At 49.8% G+C, this 21,580-nt stretch overlaps 4 protein-coding genes across 5 annotated transcripts; all 4 read right to left on the bottom strand.

Annotated features, from left to right (window-relative positions):
• Positions 1–1,562: 1,562 nt before the first annotated feature.
• Positions 1,563–18,987, bottom strand: LOC143956114 (uncharacterized). The gene is made up of 3 exons (XM_077466248.1): positions 18,664–18,987; positions 4,108–4,243; positions 1,563–3,475 (listed from the first exon to the last, which is right to left on the bottom strand). Exons 1-3 carry the CDS (start codon positions 18,901–18,903, stop codon positions 1,719–1,721), a joined length of 2,133 nt encoding a protein of 710 aa, XP_077322374.1. The 5' UTR covers positions 18,904–18,987; the 3' UTR covers positions 1,563–1,718.
• LOC143955904 (uncharacterized) lies at positions 8,085–11,577 on the bottom strand. Of its 2 annotated transcripts, XM_077466028.1 has the most exons (5): positions 10,695–11,577; positions 9,637–9,983; positions 9,425–9,522; positions 9,117–9,335; positions 8,085–9,024 (listed from the first exon to the last, which is right to left on the bottom strand). In XM_077466028.1, exons 2-5 carry the CDS (start codon positions 9,719–9,721, stop codon positions 8,767–8,769), a joined length of 660 nt encoding a protein of 219 aa, XP_077322154.1. In that variant the 5' UTR covers positions 9,722–9,983; positions 10,695–11,577; the 3' UTR covers positions 8,085–8,766. The 2 variants fall into 2 exon arrangements, with proteins under 2 accessions (XP_077322154.1, XP_077322153.1); XM_077466027.1 differs by lacking the exon at positions 10,695–11,577 and having other exon boundaries at positions 9,637–10,200.
• Positions 16,481–18,508, bottom strand: LOC143955808 (uncharacterized). Its single transcript, XM_077465929.1, is given in 3 exon segments — positions 16,481–16,740; positions 16,742–17,631; positions 18,373–18,508. Coding segments are annotated over 3 exon segments (1,239 nt in total). The 5' UTR covers positions 18,497–18,508; the 3' UTR covers positions 16,481–16,515.
• On the bottom strand, positions 18,969–19,842 carry LOC143955981 (uncharacterized). The gene is made up of 3 exons (XM_077466107.1): positions 19,731–19,842; positions 19,183–19,529; positions 18,969–19,066 (listed from the first exon to the last, which is right to left on the bottom strand). Exons 1-3 carry the CDS (start codon positions 19,824–19,826, stop codon positions 19,054–19,056), a joined length of 456 nt encoding a protein of 151 aa, XP_077322233.1. The 5' UTR covers positions 19,827–19,842; the 3' UTR covers positions 18,969–19,053.
• Positions 19,843–21,580: the final 1,738 nt, after the last annotated feature.

The raw sequence follows: 21,580 nt of genomic DNA, 5'->3' as shown, positions 1-21,580 counted from the left end.
ACCCCTCTCTACCAATCCCTCCACTGGCCTCCATTCAGTGTCCTCCACCCCTCTCTGCCAATCCTTCCACTGGTCTCCAGTGTCCTCCACCCCTCTCTACCAATCCCTTCACTGGCCTCCATTCAGTGTCCTCCACCCCTCTCTGCCAATCCCTCCACTGGCCTCCATTCAGTGTCCTCCACTGGCCTCCATTCAGTGTCCTCCACCCCTCTCTGCCAGTTCCTCCACTGGCCTCCATTCAGTGTCCTTCACCCCTCTCTACCAATCCCTCCACTGGCCTCCATTCATTGTCCTCCACCCCTCTCTGCCAGTTCCTCCACCCCTCTCTGCCAGTTCCTCCACTGGCCTCCATTCAGTGCCTTTTACCCCTCTCTGCCAATCCCTCCACTGGCCTCCATTCAGTGTCTTCCACCCCTCTATACCAATCCCTCCACTGGCCTCCATTCAGTGCCTTTTACCCCTCTCTGCCAATCCCTCCACTGGCCTCCATTCAGTGTCCTGCACCCCTCTCTACCAATCCCTCCACTGGCCTCCATTCAGTGTCCTCCACCCCTCTCTGCCAGTTCCTCCACTGGCCTCCATTCAGTGTCCTCCACCCCTCTCTACCAATCCCTCCACTGGCCTCCATTCAGTGCCTTTTACCCCTCTCTGCCAATCCCTCCACTGGCCTCCATTCAGTGTCCTGCACCCCTCTCTACCAATCCCTCCACTGGCCTCCATTCAGTGTCCTCCACCCCTCTCTGCCAGTTCCTCCACTGGCCTCCATTCAGTGTCCTCCACCCCTCTCTACCAATCCCTCCACTGGCCTCCATTCAGTGTCCTCCACCCCTCTATACCAATCCCTCCACTGGCCTCCATTCAGTGTCTTCCACCCCTCTCTACCAATCCCTCCACTGGCTTCCATTCAGTGTCCTCCACCCCTCTCTACCAATCCCTCCACTGGCTTCCATTCAGTGTCCTCCACCCCTCTCTACCAATCCCTCCACTGGCCTCCATTCAGTGTCCTCCACCCCTCTCTGCCAATCCCTCCACTGACCTCCATTCAGTGTCCTCCACCCCTCTCTGCCAATCCCTCCACTGGTCTCCATTCAGTGTCCTCCACCCCTCTCTGCCAATCCCTCCACTGGTCTCCATTCAGTGTCCTCCACCCCTCTCTACCAATCCCTCCACTGGCTTCCATTCAGTGTCCTCCACCCCTCTCTACCAATCCCTCCACTGGCCTCCATTCAGTGTCTTCCACCCCTCTCTGCCAATCCCTCCACTGACCTCCATTCAGTGTCTTCCACCCCTCTCTGCCAATCCCTCCACTGGCTTCCATTCAGTGTCTTCCACCCCTCTCTACCAATCCCTCCACTGGCTTCCATTCAGTGTCCTCCACCCCTCTCTACCAATCCCTCCACTGGCTTCCATTCAGGCCCCACCCACCCCCCTTGGTTTATAATCAGCTTCCTGTTGGGAATTCTGGCAGCTGAATGGGGCTAGGGATGCGCCACTGGTTGCTAGGTGGCAGGGCTTGTTGGCATTCTAGCAACCAAACAGTCATTTTATTTTATTATTGTCTGGGAAAAAAAGAAAACACTTCTTGCTATGGAAGGTAAAGCTTTATTTGAGACATGTGTGATAATCAAATGTGTCTATTGTTCTGTTCTGTGAAAAACATTTACCGCACATCTACGGCAGAAATCCGGCTTTTGCCCATGTGTGTGGCAAAATACGATTCATATAGAAGACATTTCCTGCACCTGGGACACCTTGAGGGTGGTGTGGGTCTTCTGATGTTGGGTAAGATAGGACTTCTGTGCAAAACATTTCCCGCACTCAGGGCAGGAATACGGCTTCTCACCCGTGTGAGATCGCTGATGTTTAACAAGTTCTGGTTTCCGTGGGTAACATTTCCCGCACTCAGGACAGGAAAACGGCTTTTCCCCCGTGTGGCATACTTGATGTTCAGTAAGATTGGACTTTCGTGAAAAACATTTTCCGCACTCCGGACAGGAAAAAGGCTTTTCCCCAGTGTGAGATCTCTGATGTAAAATAAGATGGGACTTTCGTGTAAAACCTTTTCCGCACTCAGGACAGGAAAATGGCTTTTCAGCCGAGTGCAACAGCTGATGGTTGGTAAGACTGGACTTCTGTGAAAAACATTTCCCGCACTCGGGACAGCTGAATGGCTTCTCCCCCGTGTGAGATCTTTGATGTGCAGCAAGGTCTGATTTCCATGGAAAACATTTCCCGCACTCTGGGCAGGAATATGACTTCTCCCCTGTGTGGGATCTTTGATGTTTAACAAGTTCTGATTCTCGTGGAAAACATTTCCCGCACTCAGGACAGGAAAACACTTTTTGCTGTCTGTGATATATCTGATGTTTAGTAAGACTGCACTTTCGTGGAAAACACTTCCCACACTCAGGGCAGGAATACGGCTTCTCCCCCGTGTGACATACCTGATGTATGCTAAGAGTGGACTTTTGAGAAAAAGATTTTCCGCACTCAGGACAGGAATATGGCCTCGCACCCGTGTGCAATCTCAGATGTTTGGTAAGATTTGAGGCGTGTGAAAAACATTTCCCGCACTCGGGGCAGGAATACGGCTTTTCATCCATGTGAATCCTCAGATGTTTGGTAAGATAGTGCTTCTGTGAAAAAGATTTCCCGCACTGAGGGCAGCGAAACGGCCTCTCCCCTGTGTGAGCTCTTTTGTGTATAACAAGTTCAGATTTCTGTGCATAACATTTCCCGCACTCAGGGCAGGCATACGGCTTCTCGCCCGTGTGATATCTCTGATGTCGAGCAAGATGGGCCTTCTGTAAAAAACCTTTCCCGCAAACAGGGCAGGAAAAGAACTTCTCACCCGTGTGATATTTCTGATGTACGAAAAGACTGGTCTTATTGGAAAAACTTTTCCCACACTCAGAACAGCAATAAGGCCGTTCCCCTGTGTGAGATCTTTTATGTATAATAAGTTCCGATTTCCGTGTATAACATTTTCCGCACTCAGGACACGAAAAGGGCTTCTCACCCGTGTGCGACCTCTGATGTCTAGAAAGATGGGCCTTCTGTGTAAAACATTTCCCACACTCGGGACAGGAAAATGGTTTCTCCCCCGTGTGAGACCTCATATGTACACCGAGAACCGATTTGTGCGTAAAGATTTTCCCGCACTCTGGGCAGGAATATGGCTTCTCCCCCACGTGGGATCTCTGATGTTCAATAAGACTTTGTTCTGAGCTCACAATTTCCCCACATTCGGAGCAGGAAAATTCCCACTCCCACTGGATCCCGGCCCCATCCCCCACAGTACGAAGTTGCTCAGAGTCGGAGGGATTCCATGGTCTATCCACACTGTGAAGTCCACCATCCATAGTGGAGATCATTGTCTTTTCTCCTCCACAATCTCCTGTGATGTCCTCATCTTCCATTCTACAACCTGGAGATAAAGTGAGACGATCCTTTGAGGGTTTCTCCATGGCGTGTCCTGGAAAAATATAAAAACATCATCAATAGATATGAGAGGGTTAGTTCACTTCCATCAAGATCCCATCTGGATCAGGTAGATATGAGTGAGGAGATGTTCTCTGTGGAGGTCCCAACCAGCCGGGACTCTTCCCCCCTCTTCAGTTCTTTGGTCCTCCTCCCAGATCACTTCTACATTTACACAGCCTTGTCAGAAGAGCAGGAACCAATGGGGGACTGGGAGGTCCATGCTCTTTACACAACCACAAGCCAAGGCACTGGGTCATGTGACCTCTGATGGTCAAAGTTCAGGCTTGTAGACCCTTTACCATAGACCTAGCCTTCTATAGCCCTGGTTTTAGTTCCCAACAAGACTGGTGATAAAGTCTTATGGGAACATTTAGCTATAAGTCGGCTGGAAGAAGAGGAACCAACCTAAGAAAGGTTCAATCTGTGTTATCATATCTGTTCTACTGTAACTAGGAGTGACCCACAACCTAATACTGCCAGCTGAACCACAAATAGGGTATCAGTACAGGGAGGGGACCATTATCAACCTATTATTGGCTGATATCACTCAGCTCCCGCCCTACTCTGGACCAATCAGTGAGCAGTAACAGAGCAGAGATAGGAGAAGAACATATGATGGGTCACCTGTGCTGATCTCTGTAGGAGTGTCCTCCTCTATGAATGTCCTCGTCATTCCAGCCTCCTCCGTATATTGCTGATCATCCCTCACATACGTCTCTTCTACTTCACCCTCAACTTTCATGTTCATCAGATCTTCACCCTAAACCAACAGAATGGCAGCAACAATAAAATTCACGTACTTAGCATAAAATCTAACTCTTTGAGTCTATTGAGGGATGATAGGAATTCAAAAACAGTTGGGTAATACTGCCACCAGAAGAAGGTAGGAACTCTTGCCACCAAAGATACTGTAGGCCAGTCCTTGTATAACCTTTACTCTACGCAGGCCTCAGTCTTGTGGAGAAGCGGTACCAAAATGGCTGTGCCCTCCATGGATCCAAGAAATACTGTAGAATTTTACAATAAGCAGGAAAATAATCTCATCCACTGAGGAGCTCAGAAATTCGGATACAGTTGAGGTATCCAAGAGCAGTCTAAGTAAGCGATCGGCAAAAGCCACTGACAGGCCCAAAAAGGGGCTGGGAACTGTGAGCAATTAAGGAGTACTTGAAGGATCAAAGTGCCCAAATCTGAACCAGATGGGAAGAAGCCTCCTTCAAAACAGCTTCCAATGACCAATGGAAGGCCAATGGTATCAACCTGATGCCATGGGTGAGTCTTCAGAGACAGGGTCACACCTGGGCCGTGCCATGAGCGAGTCTTCAGAGACAGGGTCACACCTGGGCTGTGCCATGGGCGAGTCTTCAGAGACAGGGTCACACCTGGGCTGTGCCATGAGTGAGTCTTCAGAGACAGGGTCACACCTGGGCTGTGCTATGGGTGAGTCTTCAAAGACAGGGTCATGCCTGGGCTGTGCCAGGAGTGAGTCTTCATTGACAGGGTCACACCTAGGCTGTGCCATGGGCGAGTCTTCAGAGACATGGTCCCACCTGGGCCGTGCCATGAGTGAGCCTTCAGAGACAGGGTCACACCTGGGCCTTTCCATGAGTGAGTCTTCAGAGACAAGGTTACACCTGGGCTGTGCCATGGATGAGCCTTCAGAGACAGGGTCACACCTGGGCCGTGCCATGAGCGAGTCTTCAGAGACAAGGTTACACCTGGGCCGTGCCATGGATGAGCCTTCAGAGACAGGGTCACACCTGGGCTGTGCCATGGATGAGCCTTCAGAGACAGGGTCACACCTGGGCCGTGCCATGAGCGAGTCTTCAGAGACAAGGTTACACCTGGGCCGTGCCATGGATGAGCCTTCAGAGACAGGGTCACACCTGGGCTGTGCCATGGATGAGCCTTCAGAGACAGGGTCACACCTGGGCTGTGCCATGGGCGAGTCTTCAGAGACATGGTCACACCTGGGCCGTGCCATGAGTGAGCCTTCAGAGACAGGGTCACACCTGGGCCTTTCCATGAGTGAGTCTTCAGAGACAAGGTTACACCTGGGCTGTGCCATGGATGAGCCTTCAGAGACAGGGTCACACCTGGGCCGTGCCATGAGCGAGTCTTCAGAGACAAGGTTACACCTGGGCCGTGCCATGGATGAGCCTTCAGAGACAGGGTCACACCTGGGCTGTGCCATGGATGAGCCTTCAGAGACAGGGTCACACCTGGGCCGTGCCATGGATGAGCCTTCAGAGACAGGGTCACACCTGGGCTGTGCCATGGATGAGCCTTCAGAGACAGGGTCACACCTGGGCCGTGCCATGGATGAGCCTTCAGAGACAGGGTCACACCTGGGCCGTGCCATGGATGAGCCTTCAGAGACAGGGTCACACCTGGGCCTTTCCATGAGTGAGTCTTCAGAGACAAGGTTACACCTGGGCCATGTCATGGGCAAGTCTTCAGAGACTGGGTCACACCTGGGCCGTGCCATGGTCGAGTCTTCAGAGACAGGGTCACACCTGGGCCGTGTCTTCAGAGACAGGATCACACCTGGGCCGTGCCGGGGGCGAGTCTTCAGAGACAGGGTCACACCTGGGCTGTGCTATGGGTGAGTCTTCAAAGACAGGGTCATGCCTGGGCTGTGCCAGGAGTGAGTCTTCAGAGACAGGGTCACACCTAGGCTGTGCCATGGGCGAGTCTTCAGAGACATGGTCACACCTGGGCCGTGCCATGAGTGAGCCTTCAGAGACAGGGTCACACCTGGGCCTTTCCATGAGTGAGTCTTCAGAGACAAGGTTACACCTGGGCTGTGCCATGGATGAGCCTTCAGAGACAGGGTCACACCTGGGCCGTGCCATGAGCGAGTCTTCAGAGACAAGGTTACACCTGGGCCGTGCCATGGATGAGCCTTCAGAGACAGGGTCACACCTGGGCTGTGCCATGGATGAGCCTTCAGAGACAGGGTCACACCTGGGCCGTGCCATGGATGAGCCTTCAGAGACAGGGTCACACCTGGGCTGTGCCATGGATGAGCCTTCAGAGACAGGGTCACACCTGGGCCGTGCCATGGATGAGCCTTCAGAGACAGGGTCACACCTGGGCCGTGCCATGGATGAGCCTTCAGAGACAGGGTCACACCTGGGCCTTTCCATGAGTGAGTCTTCAGAGACAAGGTTACACCTGGGCCATGTCATGGGCAAGTCTTCAGAGACTGGGTCACACCTGGGCCGTGCCATGGTCGAGTCTTCAGAGACAGGGTCACACCTGGGCCGTGTCTTCAGAGACAGGATCACACCTGGGCCGTGCCGGGGGCGAGTCTTCAGAGACAGGGTCACACCTGGGCTGTGCTATGGGTGAGTCTTCAAAGACAGGGTCATGCCTGGGCTGTGCCAGGAGTGAGTCTTCAGAGACAGGGTCACACCTAGGCTGTGCCATGGGCGAGTCTTCAGAGACATGGTCACACCTGGGCCGTGCCATGAGTGAGCCTTCAGAGACAGGGTCACACCTGGGCCTTTCCATGAGTGAGTCTTCAGAGACAAGGTTACACCTGGGCTGTGCCATGGATGAGCCTTCAGAGACAGGGTCACACCTGGGCCGTGCCATGAGCGAGTCTTCAGAGACAAGGTTACACCTGGGCCGTGCCATGGATGAGCCTTCAGAGACAGGGTCACACCTGGGCCGTGCCATGAGCGAGTCTTCAGAGACAAGGTTACACCTGGGCCGTGCCATGGATGAGCCTTCAGAGACAGGGTCACACCTGGGCTGTGCCATGAGTGAGTCTTCAGAGACAGGGTCACACCTGGGTCGTTGCATGAGTGAGTCTTCAGAGACAAGGTTACACCTGGGCCATGTCATGGGCAAGTCTTCAGAGACTGGGTCACACCTGGGCCGTGCCATGGTCGAGTCTTCAGAGACAGGGTCACACCCGGGCCATGTCTTCAGAGACAGGATCACACCTGGGCCGTGCCGGGGGCGAGTCTTCAGAGACAGGGTCACACCTGGGCTGTTCCATGGGTGAGTACTCAGAGACAGAGTCACACCTAGGCCGTGCCATGGGTGAGTCTTCAGAGACAGGGTCACACCTGGGCTGTTTCATGAGTGAGTCTTCAGAGACAAGGTTACACCTGGGCCATGTCATGGTCAAGTCTTCAGAGACAGGGTCACACCCAGGCCGTGCCAGGGGCGAGTCTTCAGAGACAGGGTCACACCTGGGCCGTGCCATGGGTGAGTCTTCAGAGACAGAGTCAAACCTGGGCTGTGCCATGGGTGAGTCTTCAGAGACAGGGCCACACCTGGGCTGTTCCATGGGTAAGTCTTCAGAGACAGGGTCACACCTGGGCTGTTCCATGGGTAAGTCTTCAGAGACAGGGTCACACCTAGGCTGTGCCATGGGTGAGTCTTCAGAGACAGGGTCACACCTAGGCCGTGCCATGGGTAAGTCTTCAGAGACAGGGTCACACTTGGGCCGTGCCATGGGTGAGTCTTCAGAGACAGAGTCAAACCTGGGCTGTGCCCTGGGTGAGTCTTCAGAGACAGGGCCACACCTGGGCTGTTCCATGGGTAAGTCTTCAGAGACAGGGTCACACCTGGGCTGTTCCATGGGTAAGTCTTCAGAGACAGGGTCACACCTAGGCTGTGCCATGGGTGAGTCTTCAGAGACAGGGTCACACCTAGGCTGTGCCATGGGTGAGTCTTCAGAGACAGGGTCACACCTGGGCTGTTCCATGGGTAAGTCTTCAGAGACAGGGTCACACCTAGGCTGTATCATGGCTCTGCACCCAGAAAGTGTTTTGTGCCTAAGACTGTACACTATGGTCTGAAAAGTGGCACAATAGAGAGCTCAGTTTCCAAAGTCCTATTCCAGGCTAACCCGCAACATTCAGTTTGGTGGTGTTCAGGTATGGCTGAGGTGACACTGATCTGGATAGCTAATATAGCAACCATTTAAAGCAACAATGCCAGAAAATAATGCTGATTGAAGTCACCAAAGAAAAAAAATCCACAATGAAATGAAGGCCAACAAAAAACTACAATTGGAGTGAATGAGTCAAACTTCTTAGCACACTATCAGACAACTGAGGCATGCTGGGTAGAGGTGGGGGTTATACGGGGCTGGCTTACAACTGTAATGTTTGCCAGTGTCCTAACCTCCTGTATAAAGCAATATAGCCCAACTGTATATAAATTCCTGTGTCCCTCAATGGACGAGAAGGAAAGTGATCTGTAACATAGAAGTATTTATGATGTGAGATCACATAGAAAATATCATCTTGTAGAGTCCACACATCATCTCCACATGTCAGAGTGTTCAATCACTTTATGTTCCCGACCCTCAACTCCACCTACCTGATGATGGTGGGGGATGGTGTGACCTTCCTGTGTGGAATCCCGGGAATACAGAGGACGGGGACATCTCTCTGGAGGGTTCCTGGTATTTGGTGGCTCCATCATATCCTTGTGTCCTTCTGAAAACTCCTCTATCACTCCATTCTCCTCATCCTCCTTCTTATGTTCTTCTTTAACAACAATATTATTATCCTTGGTCTTTTCATTTGGAATATAAAATACAACATTTATTGTAACACATACAGTATGCTTGTAAAAGTCACAACTACCAATAATTGTTACTCATCAACCTGATCATGTCGTGCGTAGTTGTGATCTTCCTGTGTAGAACCCCATGAATACAGAGGACGGGAACATCTCTCTGGTGGGTTTCTGTAGCTGGATGACTCCACCATGGTGTCCTGGTACAGATCTTTGTCTTTGAGAAACTCCTCCATCACCCCATCCTCATCATCCTCCTCTTTTATCTCTTCTTTAACCTCAACTTTAGAATCTCTCAGGTTTCCACTCTGAATATATAATAAAAATGACATCAATGGTAACAATGCAGATAATGTACAGATCCTAATGATACTATCAGTGATTGTTCCTCATCTACCTGATGATGGTGGGGGATGGTGAGATCTTCCTGTGTGGAATCCCGGGAATACAGAGGACGGGGACATCTCTCTGGTGGGTTCCCATTACTGGATCCATCTGTAGGAAACACACACACTGACTGAATACATTGTTTCTATGTGTTTATCAGATGATGGGGGATGGGTGGAGCCTCCGTACTGCTCTCTCCTTTACAATAAAGTCTCCTCTTACCCGGTGATGTGAGGGGCGGCTGATTGTCCATCATGACGTCCTTGTAGAGATCCTTGTGTCCTTCTAAATACTCCCACTCCTCCATGGAGAAATAGACAGTGACATCCTGACACCTTATAGGAACCTGACACACACAATGATACAGTCACCATCCAGACACATCCCTTGTCTGTTACTGGATAATGTCCCAGAATTCCCAGAATCCTCCTCACCTCTCCTGTCAGCAGCTCCATCATCTTCTTGGTGACTTCTAGAATCTTCTCCATGTTGTGTCTCTCAGGTTTTAGGGAGTCACATGGAGGCACTGTGATGGTCATATGATCACCGGACTTCACAAGAGGAAATCTCTGTATTGGGGAACCAATAGGAACATCATGTTAGAATCCCAGAATCCTCCTCACCTCTCCGGTCAGGTCTGTGTTTTATTAATAGAGATAAGAGTGATGTCATGTGACCTCCCAGAATCCTCCTCACCTCTCCGGTCAGGTCCGTGTTTTATTAATAGAGATAAGAGTGATGTCATGTGACCTCCCAGAATCCTCCTCACCTATCCGGTCAGGTCTGTGTTTTATTAATAGAGATAAGAGTGATGTCATGTGACCTCCCAGAATCCTCCTCACCTATCCGGTCAGGTCTGTGTTTTATTAATAGAGATAAGAGTGATGTCATGTGACCTCCCAGAATCCTCCTCACCTCTCCGGTCAGGTCTGTGTTTTATTAATAGAGATAAGAGTGATGTCATGTGACCTCCCAGAATCCTCCTCACCTCTCCGGTCAGGTCTGTGTTTTATTAATAGAGATAAGAGTGATGTCATGTGACCTCCCAGAATCCTCCTCACCTCTCCGGTCAGGTCTGTGTTTTATTAATAGAGATAAGAGTGATGTCATGTGACCTCCCAGAATCCTCCTCACCTCTCCGGTCAGGTCTGTGTTTTATTAATAGAGATAAGAGTGATGTCATGTGACCTCCCAGAATCCTCCTCACCTCTCCGGTCAGGTCTGTGTTTTATTAATAGAGATAAGAGTGATGTCATGTGACCTCCTAGAATCCTCCTCACCTCTCCGGTCAGCAGGTAGATGATCTCCAGGGTGAGGTTTAGTATCCTCTCAGTCATGTGTCTCCGGTCCTCCTCCATCCTCATTTGTGTCATCATCTATGAAGGTTTCCCTGTAGACAGATAACAAAAAAACAGCAAAAAAAGCATGAGGCCTTCAGAAAAATCCATACCAGACCCTTCCAGGGTTTAGTATGGATTTTAAGGGCGATCCCCACCCCATGATAAAAAATGCTTGAGGTCCTCTTAAAGTCCATACCAGGCCCTTAATCTGGCTGGCCAGGAAAGTTGGGGATGAGTGTAGCTCTGCCCCTCCTGTACTGCACCAAGTTTATGCCCTCAACATTGGGTTGAGGAGGACAAGGGCCTCTTCCCCACAACCCTGGCCGGTGGCTGTGGGGGACTGCGGGTGTGGAGCTTGTTGGAATCTTGAAGCCATCTTTAATAAGAAGGCCTTCAGATAATGCCACCCTCCACGTGAATGAGTATGGGGTACCCCTACCCATTCACATGAAATAAATAAAATATAATGTAACCTAGAAATAAAGACACCCAAACATTTGACACGTCCTTTTCTTTATTAAAAAAAAACCCTAAATTGACCCTTATTTTAGATATACTGTACTGCCGGGAAAGAAAATGATGACCCGGTGAACGCAAACCGTATAAGTAGCCGAATGACAGCCTCCCCCAATTTGTCATCAGCTTTTGTAAGTGAATGGGTGGAGTGATGTCAGTGGCTGGGGACGCAGTAGGAGTCGACAGCCGCTGATTCCTTAGCAACCATTGACAGCTGATATGTTCATCCATGCTGAACGCCCTAAATGTTCAGATGAACATCAGAACAGCCAGTCTGGTCTGAACTTACAATTGGGCTGAACAACGGGTCATTACTACTCTCTATTAAGGATGAGCTCAGGCGTGTTCGCACGGTCCACGCGCAGAGCCCACCAGGAAGTCGGCGCAGCGCTGCGCCAATCACAGGCAGTGAGACATTACCCCGATGTGCGGCTGCAGAGATCGGGCAATGTCTCACTGCCTGTGATTAGCGCAGCGCTGCGCCGACTTCCTGGCGGGCTCTGCACGTGGCCCATGTGAACACGCAGGAGCTCATCCCTACTCTCTATATCCTGCTCCGTCCACCTTTTGATGATCCCCCAAAACTCATCTCTTCAGGGTGTCTATCCTGCCTCCACCAAACTTTTACTTTCTCCATCAACTCACAGTTATTACCTTTTGTATCGCTTGCCCTTCCCTTTTGGATTGTAAGCTCTCGCAATCAGGGCCCTTTGAGCCCTCTCGTATTTAAAGGGGTCGTAAAGGTAAATATTTTTTCATCTTAATGCATTAAGGTGAAAAAACATCTGACAGTGCCGGCGCCTCCAGTCCCCTCCCCCCCCCTGTTTTACTTACCTGACCCCCTCGAAAATCCCGCGCTCGCCCCCGCCGTCCTCCTCACCGCTCAGCCCGGCCGCTGATTGGCTGGAGTGGATGGATTGAAAGCAGCGCAGCCATTTGCTCGCGCTGCTGTCAATCACATCCAATGACGCGGCGCGCCGGGGCCGTGTGATACAGCGAGAGGCTGTAGCCGCCGGCTGTATCACGGGAGCGCTCCCGCAGGTGCTTCTCACCATGCGAGGGAGCTCGCATGAACGTGAGAAGTACCTGCGGAGGAAGCCGAGACAGCCGCCGAGGGACCCCAGAAGAGCAGGTTCGGGGGCCACTCTGTGCAAAACGAGCTGCACAGTGGAGGTAAGTATAACATGTTTGTTATTTTAAAAAAATAAAAAATTTAACTTTACAATCCCTTTAAGTGTATTGTGTAGAGGTATACGGTATATAATTTTTTACCATTTCCCAAATATTGGCAGAGTTTTGTAATCATTCAATATATTCCTTCTCATATATGAAGTGTTCTTCTGGTATTACCTCCTCCAGCTCCAGCAATGTCTCCTCTCTACTTCCTTCCGAATCACCTCTCACCCGCCACTTCCCGTCGGTATCTGACATCACTTCCTGTCTTCCATAGAGACTTCCTGTCTGGGTAGACATGAGGTCACCACCTTGTGGAGCTCAGAGGAACTGCAGCCCGAGAAACATCTAGCGTGAACACGGCCTTGTACTGTATGTGTATGTACTGTATATCCTTACAGATGGGGTCATCTCCATAGAAATATAAAAGTATATCGGGATAAACAGATGGATCTGGGCTGAATTGATTTTGTGGTGAAATTATCTTTTTTTTTTATTATTATTTTTGTAATTAGTCATATAGACAAAAGAAATCTCTACCTTGATTAAAAAAAAAAAAAAAACCCCAAGGCACCTCTCGTACCCAAAGCAAAAACAAAGCTTCCTCCCTTTACAAGTTATAGTTAGTGGCTGTGATTGGAGTGTCAGAGAGTTAAGGTAGATAAACATTGAGGGAGTTTTATTTGGTTCTCGTGACATCAGAACTGGTTATGTCCTTAGCTAGGAGTGGTTATAATATATATATATATATATATATATATATATATATATATATACACACACAGTATCTCACAAAAGTGAGTACACCCCTCACATTTTTGTAAATCTTTCCTTCTATCTTTTCATGTGACAACACTGAAGAAATGACACTTGTCTACAATGTAAAGTAGTGAGTGTACAGCTTGTATAACAGTGTAAATTTCCTGTCCCCTCAAAATAACTCAACACACAGCCATTCATGTCTAAACCGCTGGCAACAAAAGTCAGTACACCCCTAAGTGAAAATGTCCAAATTGGGCCCAAAGTGTCAATATTTTGTGTGGCCACCATTATTGTCCAGCACTGCCTTGGGCATGGAGTTCACCAGAGCTTCACAGGTTGCCACCAGAGTCCTCTTCCCTTCCTCCATGATGACATCACAGAGCTGATGGATGTTAAGAGACCTTGCGCTCCTCCACCTTCCGTTTGTGGATGCCCCACAGATGTTCAATAGGGTTTAGGTCTGGAGACATGTTTGGCCAGTCCATCACCTTTACCCTCAGCTTCTTTAGCAAGGCAGTGGTGGTCTTGGAGGTGTGTTTGGGGTGGTTATCATGTTGGAATACTGCCCTGCGGCCCAGTCTCTGAAGGGAGGGGATCATGCTCTGCTTCAGTATGTCACAGTACATGTTAGTATTCATGGTTCCCTCAATGATCTGTAGCTCCCCAGTGCCGGCAGCACTCATGAAGCCCCAGGCCATGACACCCCCACCACCATGCTTGACTGTAGACAAGACACACTTGTCTTTGTCCTCCTCACCTGGTTGCCACCACACACGCTTGTCACCATCTGACACCAAATACGTTTATCTTGGTCTCATCAGACCACAGGACATGGTTCCAGTAATCCATCTCCTTAGTCTGCTTGTCTTCAGCAAACTGTTTGTGGTCTTTCTTGTGCATCATCTTTAGAAGAGGCTTCTTTCTGAGCACTGACAGGCTGACCCCCCCACCCTTCAACCTCTCACACCCTCCTTCACTCTGATAGAGGGACCCAACCAACAGTGACACCCCCTCCTTCTCTCTCCTAGAGGGATCCAACCGGCAGTGACACCCCCTCCTTCTCTCTCCTAGAGGGACCCAACCGGCAGTGACAACCCCTCCTCTTCTTTCCTAGAGGGACCCAACCAGCAGTGACACCCCCTCCTTCTCTCTCCTAGAGGGATCCAACCGGCAGTGACACCCCCTCCTTCTCTCTCCTAGAGGGACCCAACCGGCAGTGACAACCCCTCCTCTTCTTTCCTAGAGGGACCCAACCAGAAGTGACACCCCCTCCTTCTCTCTCCTAGAGGGACCCAACCGGCAGTGACACCCCCTCCTTCTCTCTCCTAGAGGGACCCAACCAGCAGTGACACCTCCTCCTTCTCTCTCCTAGAGGGACCCAACCAGCAGTGACACCCCCTCCTTCTCTCTCCTAGAGGGACCCAACCGGCAGTGACACCCCCTCCTTCTCTCCTAGAGGGACCCAACCAGGAGTGACACCCCCTCCTTCTCTCTCCTAGAGGGACCCAACCGGCAGTGACAACCCCTCCTCTTCTTTCCTAGAGGGACCCGACCAGCAGTGACACCCCCTCCTCCTCTCTCCTAGAGGGACCCAACCAGAAGTGACACCCCCTCCTTCTCTCTCATAGAGGGACCCAACCAGCAGTGACATCCCCTCCTTCTCTCTCCTAGAGGGACCCAACCAGCAGTAACACCCCCTCCTTCCCTCTCCTAGAGGGACCCAACCAGCAGTGACACCCCCTCCTACTCTCTCCTAGAGGGACCCAACCAACAGTGACATCCCCTACTTCTCTCTCCTAGAGGGACCCAACCAGCAGTAACACCCCCTCCTTCTCTCTCCTAGAGGGACCCAACCAGCAGTGACACCCCCTCCTTCTCTCTCCTAGAGGGACCCAACCGGCACCGACACCCCCTCCTTCTCTCTCCTAGAGGGACCCAACCGGCAGTGACACCCCCTCCTTCTCTCTCCTAGAGGGACCCAACCAGCAGTGACACCCCCTCCTTTTCTCTCCTAGAGGGACCCAACCAGCAGTGACACCCCCTCCTTTTCTCTCCTAGAGGGACCCAACCGGTAGTGACACCCCCTCCTCTCTCCTAGAGGGACCCAACCAGCGGTGACACCCCCTCCTCCTCTCTCCTGGAGGGACCCAACCAGCGGTGACACCCCTTCCTTCTCTCTCCTAGAGGGACCCAACCAGCAGTGACACCCCCTCCTTCTCTCTCCTAGAGGGACCCAACCGGCAGTGACGCCCCCTCCTTCTCTCTCCTAGAGGGACCCAACCAGCAGCGACACCCCCTCCTTCTCTCTCCTAGAGGGACCCAACCAGCAGCAACACCCCTTACTTCTCTCTCCTAGAGGGACCCAACCAGCAGTGACACCCCCTCCTTCTCTCTCCGAGAGGGACCCAACCAGCAGTGACATCCCCTCCTCTCTCCTAGAGGGACTCAACCAGCAGTGACATCCCCTCCTCTCTCCTAGAGGGACTCAACCAGCAGTGACACCCCCTCCTTCTCTCTCCTAGAGGGACCCAACCGGCAGTGATACCCCCTCCTTCTCTCTCCTAGAGGGACCCAACCAGCAGTGACACCCCCTCCTTCTCTCTCCTAGAGGGACCCAACCGGCAGTGACACCCCCTCCTTCTCTCTCCTAGAGGGACCCAACCGGCAGTGACACCCCCTCCTTCTCTCTCCTAGAGGAACCCAACCGGCAGTGACACCCCCTCCTCCTCTCTCCTAGAGGGACCCAACCAGCAGTGACACCCCCTCCTTCTCTCTCCTAGAGGGACCCAACCGGCAGTGACACCCCCTCCTTCTTTCTCCTAGAGGGACCCAACCGGCAGTGACACCCCCTCCTTCTCTCTCCTAGAGGGACCCAACCAGCAGTGACACCCCCTCCTTCTCTCTCCTAGAGGAACCCAACCGGCAGTGACACCCCCTCCTCCTCTCTCCTAGAGGGACCCAACCAGCAGTGACACCCCCTCCTTCTCTCTCTCCTAGCAGAGGAAGACAGACAGAATATTGGAGTCTTTAGTGATCTCTGATTTCCTCATAAAGTGTTTCTTTCATGATAAAGATCAGAGGAGCGCTCAGGCACGTGTTCTCCGAGGTGTATATCAAGGTAAGCTTCTTCCCGGTGTGAGATCCCTGATGTACGGCAAAATATGATTCATATAGAAGACAATTCCCACACTCGGCACACTAGTACACCTCAAAGATTGTGTGATGTTGGGTAAGGTAAGACTTCCGTAAAAAAAAAAAACATTTCCCGCACTCAATTTAGAAATACAGTTTCTCCTCCTGTGTAAGCTTTTTAATGTTTGACAAGTTCTGATTTCCGTAAATAACATTTTCCACACTCGGGGCAGGAAAAACACCTTTCCTCTGTGTGGCATAGCTGATGTTCATTAAGAATGGACTTACGTGAGAAACATTTTCCACACTCAGGACAGGAATACGGCTTCTCCCCTGTGTGAAATCTCTGATGGTCAGATAGATAGGACTTCCGTGAAAAACATTTCCCGCACTCAGGACTAAGAATACGGTTTCCCACTCATGTGCAGTCTCTGATGTCTTTTAAAACTGGTGTTATCTGAAAAATATTTCCCACACTCGAGGCAGGAATATGGCTTTTCCCCCGTGTGAGATCTCTGATGTCTCACAAGGTCTGATTTCTGCAAATAACGTTTTCCGCACTCGGGACAGGTATACGGCTTCTCACCCGTGTGCAGTCTCTGATGTCTGGAAAGATGTGACTTCCTTGAGAAACATTTCCCGCACTCAGGACAGGAAAGTGGCTTCTCACCCGTGTGCAATCTCTGATGTCTGGAAAGATGTGACTTCCTTAAGAAACATTTCCCGCACTCAGGACAGGAATATGGCTTCTCGCCTGTATGAATTCTTTGATGTTTACCAAGGTCTGATATCTGTCTAAAACATTTTCCACACTCAGAGCAAGAATATGGTTTCTCACCAGTGTGATACCTCTGATGTGTATAAAGATGGGACTTCTGTGAATAACATTTTCCACAGTCAGGACAAGAAAATGGCTTCTTCCCTGTGTGAGAAGTGTAATGTATGTCAAGTTGTGATTTATAAAGAAAGCATTTCCCGCACTCAGAACAGGAATGTAGTATCTCCCCAGTGTGAGATCTCTTATGTACAGAAAGACTGAATGCAGAGCTAAAACTTTCCCCACATTGAGGACAGGGAAATATCTTCTCCCCCTGAATCCCGACACCATCCCCCACAGTACGAGGTTGCTCAGAGTCGGAGGGATTCCATGGTCTATCCACACTGTGAAGTCCACCATCCATAGTGGAGATCATTGTCTTTTCTCCTCCACAATCTCCTGTGATGTCCTCATCTTCCATTCTACAACCTGGAGATAAAGTGAGACGATCCTTTGAGGGTTTCTCCATGGCGTGTCCTGGAAAAATATAAAAACATCATCAATAGATATGAGAGGGTTAGTTCACTTCCATCAAGATCCCATCTGGATCAGATATGAGTGAGGAGATGTTCTGTGTGGAGGTCCCAACCAGCCGGGACTCTTCTCCTCTTCAGTCAAAGGGCCTTTGGTCCTCCTCCCAGATCACTTCTACATTTACACAGCCTTGTCAGAAGAGCAGGAACCAATGGGGGCTGGGAGGTCCATGCTCTTCACACAACCACAAGCCTAGGCACTGGGTCATGTGACCTCTGATAGACAAGAGGGTCAAAGTTCAGACTTGCAGGTACTTTACTATAGAACAAGTGACCATAGGCCTAGGCTTCTGGTGATATTCAGCACTGGTGGGAGCTTGGAGTAGCTCTTTTACCCTGGAATGTTAAGTGTTGCAGTCTTTGTTACGCCTTACCTTTCAATCCAACAAGACAATAAGGTAAGGTAAGGTAATAAGGTCTTATGGTAACATTTGGATATAAGTCGGCTGGAAGAAGAGGAACCAACGTAAGAAAGGCTCAATCTGTGTTATCATATCTGTGCTACTGTAACTAGGAGTGACCCACAACCTAATACTGCCAGCTGAACAACAAATAGGGTATCAGTACAGGGAGGAGACCATTATCAACTTATTATTAGCTGATATCACTCAGCTCCCGCCCTACTCTGGACCAATCAGTGAGCAGTAACAGAGCAGAGATAAGAGAAGAATATATGATGGGTCACCTGTGCTGATCTCTGTAGGAGTGTCCTCCTCTATGAATGTCCTCGTCATTCCATCCTCCTCCGTATATTGCTGATCATCCCTCACATACGTCTCTTCTACTTCACCCTCAACTTTTATGATCATCAGATCTTCACCCTAAACCAACAGAATGGCAGAAAATAACATCTGTAACATAGAAGTATTTATGATGTGAGATCACATAGAAAATATCATCTTGTAGAGTCCACACATCATCTCCACATGTCAGAGTGTTCAAACACTTTATGTTCCCGACCCTCAACTCCACCTACCTGATGATGGTGGGGGATGGTGTGATCTTCCTGTGTGGAATACAGAGGATGGGGACATCTCTCTGGTGGGTTCCTGTTATTAGGTAGTTCCACCATCCATCCATCCTTAAAGAGATCCTGGTGTCCTTTAAAACACTTCTCCCTCACTCCATACTCCTCATCCTCCTCTTTTATCTCTTCTTTAACATCAAATTTAGAATCTCTCAGGTTTCCACTCTGAATATATAATAAAAATGACATCAATGGTAACAATGCAGATAATGTACAGATCCTAATGATACTATCAGTGATTGTTCCTCATCTACCTGATGATGGTGGGGGATGGTGTGATCTTCCTGTGTGGAATCCCGGGAATACAGAGGACGGGGACATCTCTCTGGTGGGTTCCCATTACTGGATCCATCTGTAGGAAACACACACACTGACTGAATACATTGTTTCTATGTGTTTATCAGATGATGGGGGATCTAGGTGGAGCCTCCGTACTGCTCTCTCCTTTACAATAAAGTCTCCTCTTACCCGGTGATGTGAGGGGCGGCTGATTGTCCATCATGACGTCCTTGTAGAGATCCTTGTGTCCTTCTAAATACTCCCACTCCTCCATGGAGAAATAGACAGTGACATCCTGACACCTTATAGGAACCTGACACACACAATGATACAGTCACCATCCAGACACATCCCTTGTCTGTTACTGGATAATGTCCCAGAATTCCCAGAATCCTCCTCACCTCTCCTGTCAGCAGCTCCATCATCTTCTTGGTGACTTCTAGAATCCTCTCCATGTTGTGTCTCTCAGGTTTTAGGGAGTCACATGGAGGCACTGTGATGGTCATATGATCACCGGACTTCACAAGAGGAAATCTCTGTATTGGAGAACCAATAGGAACATCATGTTAGAATCCCAGAATCCTCCTCACCTCTCCGGTCAGGTCTGTGTTTTATTAATAGAGATAAGAGTGATGTCATGTGACCTCCCAGAATCCTCCTCACCTCTCCGGTCAGGTCTGTGTTTTATATAATAGAGATAAGAGTGATGTCATGTGACCTCCCAGAATCCTCCTCACCTCTCCGGTCAGCAGGTAGATGATCTCCAGGGTGAGGTTTAGTATCTTCTCAGTCATGTGACTCCGGTCCTCCTCCATCCTCATTCCTGCAGTCATCTATGAATGTTTCACTGTAGAGCGATAACATTGAGAACAGAGAATTATCTGGATTGTTGTTGGTTGTACAATAATAGGATGAAGAGATCAGGATGTAATATGAAGGTCAGTAGGTATTTTAGAACTATGGCCCCCAGTGGGAACATATTTAAGATGGACTGTTTGGTATTTGCTATAATTCTTAGGGCCCGGGATCTCTTTACCAATTGGCCTCCTGGATCACAATTTTTTTTTTTAAGTTTCTTGCATGGGGTTATCCCTTAAAATCAATACCACACACAAAGGTTCTGGTATAGAAATTAAGGGGACACCATTATCAATTTTTACTTTGCAAGAAAAACCCCTCAAAATTCATATCAGACCTGGAAGATCTGGTATGAATTCTGAAGGACACTTATGCTTTTTTTTATACAATCCCCACCCCTTTGTTTACATTTACCTGTTAGCTGGGTCTGGTATGGATTTATAAGGCGGTACCCCCCCTCTCCAAAAAAAACACATGAGGTCTTCCAGGAAATCTATGCCAGACCCTTTAATTAGTGTGGTTTTTAAGGGAATCGCCACCCCATCCAAAAAACAAATGCGTGAGGCCCCCTTAAAAATCCACACCAGACCCTTAATCTGAGCATGCAGCCTGGCCTGGAAAGTGGGTATGAGCGGGACTCTGCCTCTCCTGAACCATACAAGGTCGCATGCCCTCAACGTGGGGAGGGGGGGGGGGGGGAGGGTTCACCTGAAACCCGGATATATTATTCAGACAGGAATGTGGCTCAGAACAGGGCTTGACAGGAGGATAAGGGGTCAATATGTGTGCCGCATTACTCTTCTCTTTGGAGTGTCCAAAGATGTCCCAGCTCTGTTACAATCCTATAGTGTATACTAAAAAAAAAAAAACAGTGTTCGGGTTTGGCTTGAAGAAAAAGTGGCAATGGGGCGGGGGGAGATGATGAGAACGAGGGCTTCTAAACGTTCAGGTCAACATCAGAACAGCCCGTGTCTGGACTGAACTTGCGTTTGGGCTAAATATTAGGTCATCCCTACTATATATACCCTACTCCGCCCACCTTTATATGATCCCCGAAAACTCATCTCTTCAGGAAAGCCGATCCTGCCTCCACCTAACAAACGTTTACTTTCTCAATTAACTCATCCCTCACAGTTATTACCTTTTGTATCACTTGCCCTTCCCTTTTAGATTGTCAGCTCTTGCAATCAGGGCCCTTCGAGCCCTCTGGTATTGGACTGTATTGCCTAGAGGTATATGGTATTCAACCACTTACCATTTCCCAAATATTGGCAGAGTTTGGCGATCATTTAATATATTTGTAGCGGCGGCTAAAGTTAAAGTTGCCTAAACTGCAGTTTGGTTTGGGTACAATTGCCTAAATTGGGCCTCAGCATCAGTCGGACTAGACCGTGAGATGTTCAGCCTGGGCACAGGGGGCACTGTCTCTTCTGGCAGGCATGGAACTGTGATCTGGTCAGGTGTTTAAGTTATTCTTTCTCAGAGTCCGCCCAGTGGGAGTGGCGCTCTCGCTGTCCTTTCTGGGAGAGGGTATTTAAGATGCGGACGTCATTTGGTTCGGGGGTTCCGGTCCAGAATGATGTGCTGACTTCATGGTCCTGGTCCTCCTGACCAGCCCCCAGGAAGGCTATGGGCTGGGATGCGGATCCACCCGATTTAAACGTCTCAGGGCTGGCTAGCTCGAGGCAAGGAAACGAAAGGAAGGATTCTGAGGTGGTTGGGTGCCGTC

The sequence above is a fragment of the Lithobates pipiens genome, unplaced genomic scaffold, assembly GCF_037356315.1.
Source record: "Lithobates pipiens isolate NorthernLeopardFrog02 unplaced genomic scaffold, aLitPip1_a1.2 Scaffold_35, whole genome shotgun sequence".
Lineage (NCBI taxonomy): Eukaryota > Metazoa > Chordata > Amphibia > Anura > Ranidae > Lithobates > Lithobates pipiens.
Note: the sequence above shows the minus strand (reverse complement) of the source record. Positions and strands in the feature narration are given on the sequence as shown.

What these genes read in the sequence shown, in the direction of transcription:
- LOC143955904 (XM_077466028.1), bottom strand. Translation starts at nt 9,721, where the DNA reads ATGGAGGAGTGGGAGTATTTAGAAGGACACAAGGATCTCTACAAGGAC. An exon ending in CCATCCCCCACCATCATCAG is followed by an intron (nt 9,336 to 9,424) that starts GTAGATGAGGAA and finishes TTATATATTCAG; the next exon opens with AGTGGAAACCTGAGAGATTC. An exon ending in ACTACGCACGACATGATCAG is followed by an intron (nt 9,025 to 9,116) that starts GTTGATGAGTAA and finishes CCAAATGAAAAG; the next exon opens with ACCAAGGATAATAATATTGT.
- LOC143956114 (XM_077466248.1), bottom strand. Translation starts at nt 18,903, where the DNA reads ATGTCATTTTTATTATATATTCAGAGTGGAAACCTGAGAGATTCTAAA. An exon ending in CCATCCCCCACCATCATCAG is followed by an intron (nt 4,244 to 18,663) that starts GTAGGTGGAGTT and finishes CTGTTGGTTTAG; the next exon opens with GGTGAAGATCTGATGAACAT. An exon ending in TCCTACAGAGATCAGCACAG is followed by an intron (nt 3,476 to 4,107) that starts GTGACCCATCAT and finishes ATATTTTTCCAG; the next exon opens with GACACGCCATGGAGAAACCC.
- LOC143955981 (XM_077466107.1), bottom strand. Translation starts at nt 19,826, where the DNA reads ATGACTGCAGGAATGAGGATGGAGGAGGACCGGAGTCACATGACTGAG. An exon ending in TCTACCTGCTGACCGGAGAG is followed by an intron (nt 19,530 to 19,730) that starts GTGAGGAGGATT and finishes TCTCCAATACAG; the next exon opens with AGATTTCCTCTTGTGAAGTC.